Raw genomic sequence first — 17,554 nt, 5'->3', positions numbered from 1 at the left:
GGAGACATGATAGATATCAAGAGGAATAGATAGAGTGGACAGCCAGCGCCTCTTCCCCAGGGCACCACTGATCAATACAAGAGGACATGGCTTTAAGGTAAGGGGTGGGAAGTTCAAGGGGGATATTAGAGGAAAGTTTTTTACTCAGAGAGTGGTTGGTGCGTGGAATGCACTGCCTGAGTCAGTGGTGGAGGCAGATACACTAGTGAAGTTTAAGAGACTACTAGACAGGTATATGGAGGAATTTAAGGTGGGGGCTTATATAGGAGGCAGGGTTTGTGGGTCAGCACAACATAGTGGGCCAAAGGGCCTGTACTGTTCTATGTTCTATAAATTCTTTATCTTCTCAACCACCCACGAAAACAGAGAAGTGCCCCCAAAGAATGACAGTTAAATGTTAGCACCCCAAAGGCCCCCCCCCACCAGCTCCCACCACAAAAAAAAGCATCTGCGTGCCCCCACCCCAGGCAGAGCAATCAATAAAGACACAGACTTGCAGTGCCCCAAAGACTACCCGTCCACCCGGTAATTTGGCATACAGGGTCTCTCTCTCTCTCTCCCTAATAAGGGAAAAAGAGGTGTGCCCGTTTCACAGCGAGAGGGGAGATGAACCAAGAAGCTGGTGATAGGTGGGAGAGGTAAAAAGGCTGAAAGAAGGAGGGACACCAGGGGGAGGTGACGGGCAGGTGAAGGAGAGGAGGTTAAGAGACCAGAGTGAGGAAATCGAAGAATGGGGGAGTGGGGGGAATTTATCGGAAGTTGGACCCGTCGATGTTTTGAAGTCTACCCCAGACAGAATACGAGCCTGCTGAGAGTGGCCACAAGGTGGCAGTAGAGGAGGCCGTGCACCGACATTGGCGGGGTCGACGGAGATGTACGCGCCAAACCCAGGGGGACCTGGGTTTGTAGGGAGCTGTCTACCCGTTTACATTCACTCCAACCACACCTACACACCTGTTCTAGCCACACCTCCCCCTCCAGCTACAACTCCCTTAAAATAAGACCCGTGGCCGTTCGATATGGGGGGGGGGGGGGGATCGACTTTCTTTCACCACCTGGGAAGTCGGAAACACGCGAGATAATTTAAGAGATATTTTAAGCTCACCTGTCTGGTAAGCATCAGCAGCCATCAATCGGTCAACCTGTGGAGGGGGGAAGAAGAACAAGTAACGTTACCCAGTCTCATTCACGGAAACCTGAGTTGTTTCCTCCGGAACAGAGATAGCTGGCAGGGGTCCCCAACAACGTCCCCCCACCCCCCCAGAGGGCGTGCGCGCCCACGCATCTCTTGCTGCTGGCCCGCAAGTTCAAACCGCACCCCCTACCTCGTTCAGTATACCTCACCAGCGCACGAGGAGCGCGCTCCCTTCTCCTGGCTTCCCGGCGCGGGCGGTGACGACGTGGGGCTTTTGCGACGATTTGCTGGCGGATTTCTTTTTCACAACTGGCTCGTCGGCACCATTTTTACTGATGAGGCTGCTCAGCGTGCACCTGTTTTTTTTGTCAAATCAAACGCACAGCGCGAGATTTTTGCGCACACTGGCCATTACGAATTGCTTCCCAACCCTTTCTTTAGGCCAAGCAAGGAGCCTGTGAACCCCAGGCTGGAAACCCCTGAGATTTATAAAAGCAGAGATACCTTTCTCCCCCCAGGGTTACAATGTACAATGCCAGAGGGCACGGTGAGAGGGGTAACTTTAAAGATGTTAGGGAAAAGTTTTTTTTTTAAATATACACAGAGTGTTGGGTGTCTGGAATGTGCTGCCTAGGGTGGTGGTAGAAGCCAATAAATTAGGGACTTTTAAGAAACATTTAGATAGGTGAACGTGAGGAAAATGGAAGGATATCCAATGATGCGAGGCATTGATCGTGTGGATAGTCAGAGGCTTTTTCCCAGGGCTGAAATGGCTAGCACGAGAGGGCACAGTTTTAAGGTGCTTGGAAGTAGGTACAGAAGAGATGTCAGGGGTAAGTTTTTCACGCAGAGAGTGGTGAGTGTGTGGAATGGGCTGCCAGCAACGGTGGTGGAGGCGGATACGATAGGGTCTTTTAAGAGACTCCTGGACAGGTACATGGAGCTTAGAAAAATAGAGGGCTACAGGTAAGCCTAGGTAACTTCTAAAGTAAGGACATGTTCGGCACAGCTTTGTGGGCCAAAGGGCCTGTATTGTGCTGTAGGTTTTCGCTATTTCTATGACATGGACGTTGTGCAGCTAGAAGGGGTTAGTTTAGTTGGCCACTCACTCAGCGATTCAGGAACAGCTTCTTCCCCTCCACCATCAGATTTCTGAATGGGACAATGAACCCATAGAAACATAGAAAACCTACAGCACAATACAGGCCCTTCAGCCCACAATGCTGTGCTGAACATGTCCTTACTTCAGAAATTACCTAGGGTTACCCATAGCCCTCTAATTTTCTAAGCTCCATGTACCTGTCCAGGCGTCTCTTAAAAGACCCTATCATATCCGCCCCCACCACTGCCACTGGCAGCCCACTCCACACACTCACCACTCCCTGTTTAAAAAACTTACCCCTGACATCTCCTCTGTACCTACTTCCAAGCACCTTAAAACTGTGCCCTCTCGTGCTAGCCATTTCAGCCCTGGGGAAAAACCTCTGACTATCCACACGATCAATGCCTCTCATCATCTCATACACCTCTATCGGGTCACCTCTCATCCTCCGTCGCTCCAAGGGGAAAAGGCCGAGTTCACTCAACCTATTCTCAAAAGGCACGTTCCCCAAATCCAGGCAACATCCTTGTAAATCTCCTCTGCACTCTTTCTATGGTCTCCACATCCTTCCTGCAGAGAGGCGACCAGAACTGAGCACAGTACTCCAAGTGGGGCCTGACCACCACCTCACTACTTTTCCCCTCCAGTTTTGCAGTTCTTATTTTTTTCATACACTTCTTACTTTAATTGAGTTTTCCTTGTTATATATTGACAAAGTACTGCTGTCCCAAAACACCAAATTTCACAAAAGAGGCCAGTGACATTAAACCCGATTCATTTGATTATTGATTTAATGAATTGACGTCGGCGATCACGGTGACCGTGATTGCTCTTGGCAAACTTTCCTGCTGAAGTGGTTTGCCATCGCCTTCTTCTGGGCAGTGACTTTACAAGACGGGTGACCCCACCCCCCCCCCCACCAACCATTATACTTTTATACTTTATATACTTTATTGTCACCAAACAATTGGTACTAGAACGTACAATCATCACGGCGATATTTGATTCTGCACTTCGCGCTCCCTGGATTACAAATCAATAGTAAATACTAAAAATTTAAATTATAAATCATAAATAGAAAAGGGGAAGTAAGGTAGTGCAAAAAAACCGAGAGGCAGGTCCAGATATTTGGAGGGTTCGGCCCAGATCCGGGTCAGGATCCGTTCAGCAGTCTGATCACAGTTGGAAAGAAGCTGTTCCCAACTCTGGCCGTACGAGTCTTCAAGCTCCTGAGCCTTCTCCCAGAGGGAAGAGGGATGCAAAGTGTGTTGGCTGGGTGGGTCGTGTCCTTGATTATCCTGGCAGCACTGCTCCGACAGCGTGCGGTGTAAAGTGAGTCCAAGGATGGAAGATTGGTTTGTGTGATGTGCTGCGTCATGTTCACGATCTTCTGCAGCTTCTTCCGGTCTTGGACAGGACAACTTCCATACCAGGTTGTGATGCACCCTGGAAGAATGCTTTCTACGGTGCACCTATAAAAATTAGTGAGGGTTTTAGGGGACAGGCCAAATTTCTTTAGTTTTTTCAGGAAGTAAAGGCACTGGTGGGCTTCTTGGCAGTGAACTCTGCTTGGTTGGACCAAGTTAGGTCATTTGTGATATTGACCCCGAGGAACTTAAAGCTTTTGACCTGTTCCACTTGCGCACGACCGATGTAAATGGAGTCGTGCAGTCCGCTACTCCTTCTGAAGTCAACAACCAATTCCTTCATCTTGCTGACGTTGAGGGACAGGTTATTGTCTTCGCACCATGCCACCAGGTTCTTAATTTCCTCTCCGTACTCAAACTCATCATTATCAATACTCCTCAGAGACTGTCTGATTGCATATAGGATTTGCGATATGTTCTGGCCACAAGGGTCTGTCACCGAGTTGCATCTCTAACTAGTTAAAATGAAATAATAATAATAAATTAGTGTTCGACTCGGGTGCATAAATTAAAATGAATAATAATAAATTAGGCATAAATTTAAATAAATTGATAATTAAATTAGTCCATTCCTGTGGCTGCCTGACTTAGAGCGGAGGTTCTTGATTCGTCAGGGTGTCAAAAGCTAACGGGAGAAGGCAGGAGAATGGGGGGGGTGGGGGGAGATTGAGAGGGATAATAAATCAGCCCTGCGAAAGGCAAAAAAGTTTAGCTTTGAAGGTGCAGAGCTCTTTGGTACAAGGGATGCCGGTGGCCAATTTGAAACAGCCTGGATGAGTGAAGTGTTGAGGACATCCAGGAAGGCACCAGCCCTCGCGCACCCTTCTTCCCCCACCCCCCCAGCCTCCGAGCACTCGGCCTGGGACGTCACCCGGCCCGGCCACCTTACCAGGGTTGAATCTCTGCGGGGTTGAACTTCTAACCCGCCCCCCCCCACCCGATACTTCCCTCCTAACACCCTAAAATGCTGCCCCCTGGCACGAGTCAGTCATGAACTACTTGTAGTGCTCCTTGCTCTAATTCCTATTGGGAACGGCTCCGTTTCAGCGTTAGTGACCTGGTTTCAATCCCACCGCCGTCTGTAAAGCAGTCTGCACAAGGTTTCTGTCTCTATCCACCTTCCACCTTCAGAATTTCATGCCCCACATACCGTCCTGTGCTGCGAAAGTCTTGGGTGGGTATAGTGGCATTCAAAAGTTTGGGCACCCCTGGTCAAAATTTCTGTTACTGCCAATAGTTAAGTAAGTAGAAGATGAACTGATCTCCAAAAGTTATAGCGTTAAAGACGAAACATTCTTTTCAACATTTTAAGCAAGATTAGTGTATTATTTTTCTTTTGCACAATTTTAGATTGAAAAAAAGCAGAGTAGTTTGGGCACCCCAAGAGATTTGACCTCTCAGATAACTTTTACCAAGGTCTCAGACCTTAAAAGTTAGGGCTATGGCTTGTTCACAGTCATTGTTAGGAAAGGCCAGGTGATGCAAATTTCAAAGCTTTATAAATACCCTGACTCCTCAAACCTTGTCCCAACAATCAGCAGCCATGGTCTCCTCTAAGTAGCTGCCTAGCACTCTGAAAATTAAAATAAATGATGCCCACAAAGCAGGAGAAGGCTATAAGAAGATAGCAAAATGTTTTCAGGTAGCCGTTTCCTCAGTTCGTAATGTAATTAAGAAACGGCTGGAGGTCAAGTTGAGGACCAAGAAAACTTTCTGAGAGAACTGCTCATAGGATTGCTAGAAAGGCAAATCAAAACCCCCGTTTGACGGCAAAAGACCTTCAGGAGGATTTAGCAGACTCTGGAGTGGTGGTGCACTGTTCTGCTGTGCAGCGACACCCGCACAAATATGATCTTCATGGAAGAGTCATCAGAAGAAAACCTTTCCTGCATCCTCACCACAAAATTCAGCGTAGAAGTTTGCAAAGGAACATCTAAACAAGCCTGATGCATTTTGGAAACAAGTCCTGTGGACTGATGAAGTTAAAATAGAACTTTCTGGCCGCAATGAGCAAAGGTATGTTTGGAGAAAAAAGGGTGCAGAATTTCATGAAAAGAACACCTCTCCAACTGTTAAGCACGGGGGTGGATCGATCATGCTTTGGGCTTGTGTTGCAGCCAGTGGCACGGGGAACATTTCACTGGACGAGGGAAGAATGAATTCAATTAAATACCAGCAAATTCTGGAAGCAAACATCACACCGTCTGTAAAAAAAAAAAGCCGAAGATGAAAAGAGGATGGCTTCTACACCAGGATAATGATCCTAAACACCCCTCAAAATCCACAATGGACTACCTCAAGAGGTGCAAGCTGAAGGTTTTGCCATGGCCCTCACAGTCCCCCGACCTAAACATCATCGAAAATCTGTGGATAGACCTTAAAAGAGCAGTGCATGCAAGACAGCCCAAGAACCTCACAGAACTAGAAGCCTTTTGCAAAGAAGGGTGAAAATCCCCCAAACAAGAATTGAAAGACTCTTAGCTGGCTACAAAAAGTGTTTACAAGCTGTGACACTTGCCAAAGGGGGTGTTACTAAGTACTGACCCAAACTTTTGCTTCGGGCCCTTTTCCTTTTTTGTTATTTGGAAACTGTAAAAGATGGAAATAAAAAAAAAAAAAGTTTTCTTGCTTTAAGAAATGTGTCCTCTTTAACTTTATGCCTTTTGGAAATCAGGTCACCCTTTACTCGCCTAGCTATTCATAGTAACAGAAACTTTGACCAGGGGTGCCCAAACTTTGGCGTGCGTGCGCACGCCCTTAACTCCTGGCGGAGTCGTCAGGGCACAGTTGTGACGAGCTTTTTTTTAATGCTTATCATACGGCGTGTCTTGGGCATCTGAGACCTGGCGGAGCCCATCCCCCTCCTGTTTTTTTTTGATGAGGTCGAGTTGTTTGCTCAACACTCAACCCAGGCATGGACGGAGAGCGTGAAAGGGAGCCGGCCAGATCTGAACTCGGGACCTCTCACCCCGAAGTCCAGTGGCTGATGCCACTACGCCACCAGCCGGCTACTGTGCGTGTGTGTCTGTGTCTATATATATCGTCAGTCTCTCGGGGTCCGAGGAAGGCTAAAAGATTGCGCAGTCATCTGTGGATACACGTGTCTTCGGAAGCCGAAGGCAGGTTGGACGCGGAATGGCGGTTGTTAGAACAGGTGCATAACACAGCTTCGTGGCGTCGGTCTCGTGCTGCTGCAAGGCGCTGATTTCAGTCGTGCTCAAAGTCAGATGTGGCTTTTCTGGCCAGAGCGCGCCACGCAGCCCTGTCGGCTGCGGACTCCTCCAGTTGTCGAGGCTGGAGGTCTGCCCATTTGAGGTACGGTTTCAGATTGTCTTTGAATCTTTTTTTTGGGGGGGTTCAGCCCAGATTGTGACTGCCATGCTCAAGCTCACCGTACACCAGCTGCCTGGGGATTCTTGTTTCACCCGGGCCGAACCCTCCAAATATCCGGACCTGCCTCTCGGTTTTTTTGCACTACCTTACTTCCCATTTTTCTATTTTCTATTTATGATTTATAATTTAAGTTTTTAACATTTACTATCGATTTGTAATCCAGAGAGTGGGAAGTGCAGAATCAAATATCGCTGTGATGATTGTACGTTCTAGTATCAATTGTTTGGCGACAATGAAGTGCAGATAATCTTACATAGCGTTCGACTAACACAGCCCGGACGACACTTACCACCTAATCGGATTTTAACGAACCAGTCATGGATATACCACCCACCACCAACATACACAAGCGGACTAATCACAGGACACATAACAGACGAACAATCACCAGCAATTCATTCGAAATTGCAGTGATGTTGCCTAGCTGGGTAACCAAACGTCTGCAAGCTAACAAGCCAGCTCGACGAGCTACTCAACAACAACATATCTGAAATGTTGAGCGTGTGGCCAACTAAACTAATCCCTTCTGCCCACAGAATGTCCATTTCTTCCCAATTTCCTCACATTCATGCACGTGGCCGAGTGGTTAGGGCATTGGGTTCACGATCCGAAGGTCGTGGGTTCGAGTCTCGGCCAAGGCAGTGCGTTGTGTCTTTGAGCAAGGCACTTAACCACACCTGGAGTACTGTGTACAGTTTTGGTCTCCAAATTTGAGGAAGGACATTCTTGCTATTGAGGGAGTGCAGCGTAGGTTCACTGGGTTAATTCCCGGGATGGCGGGACTGTCATATGTTGAAAGATTAGAGCGACTGGGCTTGTATACGCTGGAGTTTAGAAGGCTGAGAGGGGATCTGATTGAAACATATAAGATTATTAAGGGATTGGACATGCTAGAGGCAGGAAACATGTTCCCGATGTCGGGGGAAGTCCAGAACCAGAGGCCACAGATTAAGAATAAGGGGTAGACAATTTAGAATGGAGCTGAGGAAAAACTTTTTCACACAGAGGGTTGTGGTTCTGTGGAATGCTCTGCCTCAGAAGGCAGTGGAGGCCAATTCTCTGGATTCTTTCAAAAAAGAGTTAGATAGAGCTCTTAACGATAGCGGAGTGAAGGGATATGGGGAGAAGGCAGGAAAAGGGATACTGATTGTGGATGATCAGCCATGATCACAGTGAATGGTGGTGCTGGCTCGAAGGGCTGAATGGCCTACTCCTGCACCCATTGTTTCTCTGTAGCAGCAATGTTTGGGTTATGACCAGAGATAACAGGGTTTGGAATGCTGGGGTTATCCAAATGAGAGAAACGTTGTTCTTTCTTGTGAAGAGAGATTTTCGCAGTGTTTTGCTGGGCAGAGATGAGGAGAGAAGACGCGAATGGAGAGGGTCGGTAGACTGCCGGACGGGGCGGACTCAGAGTGAGGGTCCGAACGGCAGCGACGATCGGAGGAGGTCGATGGTGGACGATCGATTTATCGGTGAGCTCCAACTTTGCGCAGTAAACTGTCTCATGAGACTGGGCCTGCTTTCTTTTTTTCTGTTTCTTTACCAACCATAGAGTCAAAGTAAGAATTATAAAGCTCACTCTTAGTGAGATTTAACTTATAACCTGAAAAAAAAGACTAAAGACATTTTTAATATTATCTCAAAGGTAGTGAATACAGATATTTCTCCCCATCCTATTACTGCTATCTTTGGATTACCTAAAATTTCCAGCGATCTTTCCCCTTCAGCCCATAGATTGATTGCATTTCTTACTTTAATGGCGAAAAGATGTATTTTACAACATTGGAAGGAGATTAATGCCCCAACTACATTCTTTTGGTGTTCCCAGACGATACTACGTTTAAATTTGGAGAAAATCAGAAGTAATCTTTATGATACTTCAGTTAAATTTGAACAGACCTGGAGATCTTTTATACAACATTTTCATTTAATGTAATTTTTTTTTCCCTCTTTGCCCATATTTACATTCCGGTGTTGCTTTTTAACTGTTTTTAATGGAGGTCGGGTTTGAGGACGTGATTGTCTTAAGTTGTTTAAGTCTACTTGATACTTAGTTAGCCCATTGTTTTGCTTTTTAGGTTAGTTGCATGGTGGGTTTTTTTGGGGTCTTTTTGGGTTTTTTCTTCTCTTTATTGATATGTATGGAAAATTAGTATACTATTATATTACCTCGTTATTTTATATCTAAACTGCACTGTTTTTACTAATTTTTTTTGTGTGTATTAATATCTCTTGTAAATTTATATCGCAACAGTGTATTAGTGTCTACATGGTTTACCTTTTGTGTACTAATTCAATAAAAAGATTTAAAAAGAAAGAAAGAATTATAAAGGTCAATCATTTAATCACATATTGTGTACTGCTTGTTATTTTCGGGGTACTGATTTGTAACAGGGGACACATCCACCCAAATGAGATTTCTTAAGTTTGGTCGGGCCGGGGCTATCACCCCCTAAATTAAGCCGCTAGCCGAAACAAGAGTTACATACATATATACATATTTTTTTTTTAAATGAGAGAGCATAATTTAAAATTTAAAATGACTGCAGTTCTGTGCAAAAGTCTCAGGCAATAGATAGATTGACGGACGGACAGAATGACCCAACTCCAGGGTGCCCAAGACTTCTGCACAGTGCTGCCATCATTTAAAATGATACCCTCCCGTAAAGCATTCAAACGGTCACGCTGTGGCCCCCCCCACGCGGGGAGAAACCCCATCGCAGCGTGCTGGCATCACTCGAAGATCCCCAGTGTCTGCGAAACCCCTTGCGTTCATCGATTCAAAAATGTTGGAGGAACTCAGCAGGCCAGGCAGCGTCCATGGGGGGAAGAAAAAGTACAGTCGGCGTTTCGGGCCGAGACCAACTGGAGAGAGAGAGGTTATGATTATGAGGACACGCAGTCCCCTTTTATCGTCATTTAGTAATGCATGCATTAAGAAATGATACAACGTTTTTCCAGAATGATATCACGAAAACGCATGACAAACCAACTTAAAAACTAACAAAAAGCACAAAATTATAACTTATAGTTACAACTGTGCAAACAATACCGTAATTTGATAAAGAACAGACTATGGCACGGTAAAAGTCTCAAAGTCTCTCGAAAGTCCCATCACCTCACGCAGACAGTAAACCTCCAGCCTGCCAAAGGGTCTGAAACGTCCACTGTTTACTCTTTTCCATAGACGTTCCCTGGCCTGCCGAGTTCCTCCGGCATTTTGTGTGTGTTGCTCTGGATTTCCATCTGTTTGTTTATAAATCGTCTTACTTTGGGGCAGTTGCAGTCAGATCTGAGCTCTGCTTCTGGCCAAGCCTCCAAGACCGGGCAACGTAGCCGATATGATTTCAGTGATTGACCCGCCCTACAAATATCACCCGTACCGGCCGTGGGGGAAGAAGGGTCGGCGAAAGGCTAATGGACGAGGTCGTCAACTTGCAGTTTTTCCTCTTTGAACTTGTCCTGGGAGGGTCGCCCCACGCCAAAACAGGTCAAAGGTTGGCGGCCGGACTGGTCCTCCAGGCTTGGAGGTTCATCTTGCCCGGGCGGGTCAAGAAATGGTTACAGAAATAACAATGAAAAGCCCTGTAACCCGAGTGCGACGCTATTCCCGAGTCTCGGCCCGGGACTTGCGTGACAGAGGGTGGTGAGGGGAAGAACTTCACTGGGCCCCATGGAGGGCGGAGGAAACTGTGGGAGACCAAAGACAACTTGGCGCCGTGCGGCAGAGGCAGAGATGAGGACCCCAGACCACAGCTGGGGCACTGGAGAGAAGCTGGCCAAGGACAGAGAGAGATGGAGAGCCTTCGCTCCCGCCCGAACAGGAAGTAACTAACTTGGTTTTCACTCACATCCCTTGGGAGGGAGGGCGGAGAAGATAGCGGCGCGAAGCAACGCATGCGGCCTCTCCGGTGATGAATATCTGTTATCCGTCAAGTAGGGTGCCGTGCACAATTCTGATTTTATGGAGACGGACATTGAGAAGCACGGAGGAACATCTGCTGAAACTTGTGAAATGCCTGCTTCGCTGCCACTGTGTGATCCGAAGTCTCCAGAGGGGAAGGCCCCGAGTCCTCGGCTTTGCCTGCTGCTTGGCGGCCGGGGCCAGGTTCGAAGCGCTCGGCAGAGATGGTGGGCGGTGTCGGAGGCTCGAAGTTTTCGGACGTACTCAGAGTTGGACTGTGGTCGGGTGCTTCCAGGGTGCTGCATCGGCAAGTTTGCGGCTGGAAGCTCACGGCAGGGAGAGTTTTTCTTCCTTCTACCGTCTGCGTGAGATGATGGGACTTTCCAGAGACTTTGAGACTTTTTTTTTTACCATGCCCGTGGTCTGTTCTTTATCAAATTACAGTATTGCTTTGCACTGTTGAACTATATGTTATAATTATGTGGTTTTTGTCAGTTTTAGTCTTGGTTTGTCTTGTGATATCATACTGGAGGACCGTTCTATCATTTTTCAATGCATGCATTTCTAAATGACAATAAACGAGGACTGAGCGTCCTCATAATCTAATCTAATCTACCATGGGGCATCTGATTCAGAACCACATCATTGCCCTCGACCACCACCCGCGGCCCCTCCCCGGAGACTCGTCACCTACCGCATCCCAAGCCTCCGGGTCATTCCTGAACAGGGTGCTGGTCAGCTCGACGGACAGCCGCTTGCGGTAATCCTGGGACTTGTCTTCGGATATCCGGAATAACACCGCAGCCGCGTAGGTAGCTGCAGAACGAGAGAGAGAGGGGAGGAGGTCAGTTCCATTCGCAGCCGCATCCTCCCCACCACTGCGCGAAAACAGGCCATTTGGCCCTTCTGCACCAGCTTCTACCCCACCCCCGACTTCTATTTGCCCTTCTCCAAGCATTCTGAGTTCCAGAGGGACATCAGAGGAGGCCATTTGGTCCATCTGGTCCTCCGACGCCCCGACTATTGTGCTGAGTGCTAGAATCACATCGATAATATAAAGCAGGGTACTAAGAGTAAAAATAAAAAATAAAAGGGAGGTGAGAGTTGATATTGGACCACCGGAAAATGGCGCTGGTGAGGTTGTAATGGGGGACAAAGGAACGGCAGATGAACTTAACGGGTACTTTGCTTCAGTCTTCACTGTGGAAGACACTAGCAGTGTGCCAGAGGTCCGTGAGTGTCAGGGAGCAGGAGTGAGTGCCATTGCTGTTACAAAGGGAAAAAGTGCTGGACAATCTCAAAGGTCTTATGGAGGATAAATCACCTGGATGAGCTGGACTACGTCCCAGAGTCGTAACAGAGGTTGCTGAAGAGACAACGGACGCATTGGTCATGGTCTTTCAAGAATCACTTGATTCTGGCATGGTCCCGGAGGGCTGGAAGATTACAAATGTCACCCCACTCTTTAAGGAGGGGAGGAAGGCAAAAGAAAGGAAATTATAGGCCAGTTCGCCTAACCTCAGTGGTTGGAAAAATGTTGGAGTCCATTATTAGAGATAAAAGTTTCGGGGTATGGAGACCAATGATAAGATGTGAAATTTTTCTGTAAAGGGAAATCTTGCCCGACAAATCTGTTAGAATTCTTTGAGAAAGTAAGAAGCAGAGTGGCCAAAGGAGAGAGTGGATGTCATTTACTTAAGATTTTCAGAAGGCATTTCAGGCTGCTTAACAATATAAAATCCTATGGGGTTACAGGAAGTCTACTGGCATGGATAGGGGAATGGCTGACAGGCAGGAAGCAATGAGTCGGTCAGTATTGGGACGGCTGCTTTTCACATTGTTTGTCAATGATTTGGATAATGGAATTGATGGCTTTGTGGCAAAGTTTGCAGAGGATACAAGAATAGGTGGAGGGGTAGGCAGTGCTGAGGAAGCAATGTGATTGCAGCAGAACTTAGACAAATTGGAAGAATGGGCAAGATACTGGCAGATGGAATACAATGTTGGGGAAATGTACGATAATGCAGTTTGGTAAAAACAAGAGTGCAGACTACTATCTAAATGGGGAGAAGGTCAAATATCAGAGGTGCAAAGGGACTTAGGAGTCCTGGTGAAAGACTCCCAGAAGGTTAATTCACAAGTTGACTCTGTGGTAAAGGCGGTAAATGCAGTGTTGGCATTTATTTCATGGGGAATAGAGTGCAAAAGCGAGGAGATAATGCCGAGCCTTTCTTAGTCAGGCCACACTTGGAGGATTGTCAACAGTTTTGGGCACCGTATCCCAGAAAGGGTATGTTGTCATCGGACAGAGTCCAGAGGAGGTTCAGAAGGATGAGTCCGGGAGTGAAGGGGTTAACAGATGAGGCACGTTTGGCAGCTTTGGGCCTGTACTCACTGGAATTTAGAAGAACGAATGGGGATCTCATTGAAACCTATCGAATGTTGAAATGACTAGATAGGGTGGATGTGGAGAGGATGTTTCCTATCGTGGGGGAGTCTGGGACCAGAGGACACAGATAGAGTGGATGTGGAGAGGATGTTTCCTATAGTGGGGGAGTCTGGGACCAGAGGACACAGATAGAGTGGATGTGGAGAGGATGTTTCCTATCGTGGGGGGAGTCTAGGACCAGAGGACACAGATAGAGTGGATGTGGAGAGGATGTTTCCTATAGTGGGGGAGTCTAGGACCGGAGGACACAGATAGAGTGGATGTGGAGAGGATGTTTCCTATAGTGGGGGAGACTAGGACCAGAGGACACAGATAGAGTGGATGTGGAGAGGATGTTTCCTATAGTGGGGGAGTCTAGGACCAGAGGACACAGATAGAGTGGATGTGGAGAGGATGTTTCCTATAGTGGGGGAGTCTAGGACCAGAGGACACAGATAGAGTGGATGTGGAGAGGATGTTTCCTATAGTGGGGGAGTCTAGGACCAGAGGACACAGATAGAGTGGATGTGGAGAGGATGTTTCCTATAGTGGGGGAGTCTAGGACCAGAGGACACAGATAGAGTGGATGTGGAGAAGATGTTTCCTATAGTGGGGGAGTCTAGGACCAGAGGACACAGATAGAGTGGATGTGGAGAGGATATTCCCTATAGTGGGGGAGTCTAGGACCAGAGGACACAGATAGAGTGGATGTGGAGAGGATGTTCCCTATAATGGGGGAGTCTAGGACCAGAGGACACAGATAGAGTGGATGTGGAGAGGATGTTTCCTATAGTGAGGGAGTCTAGGACCAGAGGACACAGATAGAGTGAATGTGGGGAGGATGTTCCCTATAGTGGGGGAGTCTAGGACCAGAGGACACAGATAGAGTGGATGTGGAGAGGATGTTTCCTATAGTGGGGGGGGGGGGGGGTCTAGGACCAGAGGACACAGATAGAGTGGATGTGGAGAGGATGTTTCCTATAGTGGGGGAGTCTAGGACCAGAGGACACAGATAGAGTGGATGTGGAGAAGATGTTTCCTATAGTGGGGGAGTCTAGGACCAGAGGACACAGATAGAGTGGATGTGGGGAGGATGTTCCCTATAGTGGGGGAGTCTAGGACCAGAGGACACAGATAGAGTGGATGTGGAGAGGATGTTTCCTATAGTCGGGGGAGTCTGGGACCAGAGGGCACAGATAGAGTGGATGTGGAGAGGATGTTTCCTATAGTGGGGGGGGGGGGGGGGGGGTCTAGGACCAGAGGGCACAGATAGAGTAGATGTGGAGAAGATGTTTCCTATAGTGGGGGAGTCTAGGACCAGAGGACACAGATAGACTGGATGTGGAGAGGATGTTTCCTATTGTGGGGGAGTCTAGGACCAGAGGACACAGATAGAGTGGATGTGGAGAGGATGTTTCCTATAGTGGGGGAGTCTAGGACCAGAGGACACAGATAGAGTGGATGTGGAGAGGATGTTTCCTATGGTGGGGGCACAACTCAGAATAGAGGGAGTCCCTTTAGAACAGGGGTTTAACATTTTTTTTATCCCCATGCCATTAAGCAAGGGGGCCATGGGCCTCAGGTTGTGAACCCCTACTTTAGAACAGAAACAAGGAGATTTTTTTTTTAGCCAGAGGGAGGAGAATCTGTGACATTTCGATAGCTGTGGAGGCCAAGATCGCTGTGTATATTTAAAGCAGAGGTTGGCTGTTTCTTGATTGATAAGGGCCTTCATAGGTTGCGGGGCGAAGGCAGGATAATTGGGTTGACAGAGGAAACAAATCAACCATGACGGAACGGTGGACCAGACTCTCCACACCCACTCTATCTGTGTCCTCTGGTCCTAGACTCCCCCACTATAGGAAACATCCTCTCCACATCCACTCTATCTGTGCCCTCTGGTCCTAGACTCCCCCACTATAGGAAACATCCTCTCCACATCCACTCTATCTGTGTCCTCTGGTCCGAGACTCTCCCACTATAGGCCGAATGGCCTGATTCTCATCTGAGGCCAACTGAGGTCTCTGGAGTTTCATTTTGAGGACCCTTGGGGGTTTTGCACCCTGCACCCTAGTGGCATGACCACTGGAACCGGTCAGTGGGAAGCCGCCTAGGGGACTGTGGTTTATAGGGCCACAGAGGTAATCCTGTCCCTGCACCCCTAACCGGATTCCCCACCCACCTCTCCCAGCCCCCACTCACCCTCCCCATCTCCCGTGCCCCAGCCGCGGCCACATGGGAAGCACGTCCCCGCCACGTCGCCACCACGCCCACTTACCAATGCCCTCATTGGACGAGTGCAGCATGTCGGTCAGGGGCACCGTGGCCTGCTCCTGGTCCATCTCCTCCGCCGCCACCCGATCCTGGGCCAGCTCGCACAGGACGCCGGCCGCCACACGCTGGATGTTCTCCACTGGGGAGTACAGGAGCTGGCAGAGAGGGGCAAGGGGCAGGGTCATTCTCAGGGGGACCACGCCGGATGAGCTTCAAGCACTTCTGGTCTGAAGGCAAGCTGGACCACCTGGGTCTGCACTCGAGTGAGATGAGAAACTGCCGCGTTCTTGTTCTTACAGAAACATGGCTCCAGGGCACCGTCCCATGCACGTTCAAGCTACAGGCCGTGACACTGGGCTGCATTTTAATTTGTAGCTGTTATGTTTTTTCATAACTATACATGCTATGTATAACTGTTGACATTATGATTTGCACCTTGGCCCTGCAAGAATGTTGTTTGGATTGGCTGTATTCATGGGCATGGTTGAACCACAATTGAACTTCAACTTGACCTGACTAAATAATATATTCACAAGACACAGGAGGAGAAATAGGCCATTCAGCCCATCAGGTCTGCTCTGCCATCCATCATAGCTGATTTACTATCCCTCTCAACCCCATTCTCCTACCCTCTCCCCGTAACCTCTGACGCCCTGGCTAATCAAGAACCTATCAACCTCCACTTTAAATACACCCAGTGGCTTGGCCTCCACAGCCGCCTGTGGCAACAACTTCCACAGATTCACCTCCCTCTGGCTGAGGACGCGCAAAACGGAGTTCTTCTCCTTTCAACTCCTTGCCAGCAGCAGACTCGATGGGCTGAGTGGCCTGACTCTTGCTCCTATGTCTTACGGTCTCACGGGAAGGGCCGTGGCTCTGTGTCTGGGCCACTTCAGAGCAGAAGGACATCCCTTTAGAGCAGAGACGAGGAGGATTTTCTTCAGCCGGGGGGAATTTATTGCCACGGACGGCTGTGGAGACCAAGTCATTGGGTGTATTTAAAGCAGAGGTGGACAGGTTCTTGATTCGTCAGGGCGTCAAAGGTTACTGGGAGAAGGCAGGAGAGCGGGTTTGAGAGGGATAGTAAATTGGCCATGATGGAATGGTGGAGCAGGCTCGATGGGCTGAACAGCCTCGCTCTATTCCTGTCTCTTACGGAAACAGACTCACTCGCACAAGTTGGGAACAGAACCCACACAGGCCCTCCCCCGTGCAAGTCTGACTAGATCAAGTCCGGGAGGCGCCCAGTCTCAACGGCCTCACACGTATGCCCGCAACTATTCACCAGGCGACGAAGAGCAGCGGGTGCCAACGAGAAACGCTACCCCAGGTCAGTGGCTTCTGGGATCACAGAAGGTACGAGGGCTGGTAAGTCAGTGCACCCAGAGCTCAAGATCCCACCCTGAGCTAATCCCGGTGGGGGGAGGGGTGCGGATGGGGTGGGGTTTGATGTTTCCTTGAACGAGTTCCATGGTATGTGTTTCTTGGCTGCTATGGGAGACGTCTTCTGCATACATACTCCAAATCTGCCAACGTAGCAGCAGTGGTCAGTTTCAGGTGGGGGGGGGGGGTTAAAAAAAAAATTAATGACCCTCTTGTCCCGAGAAATCTAAGGACATCCCGTCACTGGAGAATCACCCACGATCGATCCCAGGAACGAAAGGGTTGAGGCATGAGGGCCTGTACTCGTTGGAATTTAGAAAAATGGGGGGGCGGGGGTGTACTCGTTGGAATTTAGAAGAATGGGGGGGACTCATTGGAATTTAGAAGAATGGGGGGGACTCATTGGAATTTAGAAGAATCGGGGGGACTCGTTGGAATTTAGAAGAATGGGGGGGACTCGTTGGAATTTAGAAGAATGGGGCAGGGGGGAATCTCGTTGGAATTT

At 48.5% G+C, this 17,554-nt stretch overlaps 1 protein-coding gene across 1 annotated transcript in view; it reads right to left on the bottom strand.

The window, feature by feature from the left end:
* Positions 1 to 1,105: 1,105 nt before the first annotated feature.
* The window catches only part of LOC140193104 (catenin beta-1-like), a gene marked incomplete at its 3' end in the record, with an annotated part of 31,347 nt that continues 14,898 nt past the window's right edge, over positions 1,106 to 17,554 (bottom strand). The window contains exons 4-6 of the mRNA XM_072250506.1: positions 15,671 to 15,821; positions 11,659 to 11,780; positions 1,106 to 1,142 (exon numbers count right to left, since the gene is read on the bottom strand). Coding sequence (XP_072106607.1) covers positions 1,106 to 1,142; positions 11,659 to 11,780; positions 15,671 to 15,821 — 310 coding nt within the window. The remainder of the gene's footprint in view (positions 1,143 to 11,658; positions 11,781 to 15,670; positions 15,822 to 17,554) is intronic.

The sequence above is a fragment of the Mobula birostris genome, unplaced genomic scaffold (genome assembly GCF_030028105.1).
Source record: "Mobula birostris isolate sMobBir1 unplaced genomic scaffold, sMobBir1.hap1 scaffold_3820, whole genome shotgun sequence".
In the NCBI taxonomy this organism is placed as follows: Eukaryota; Metazoa; Chordata; class Chondrichthyes; order Myliobatiformes; family Myliobatidae; genus Mobula; species Mobula birostris.
Note: the sequence above shows the minus strand (reverse complement) of the source record. Positions and strands in the feature narration are given on the sequence as shown.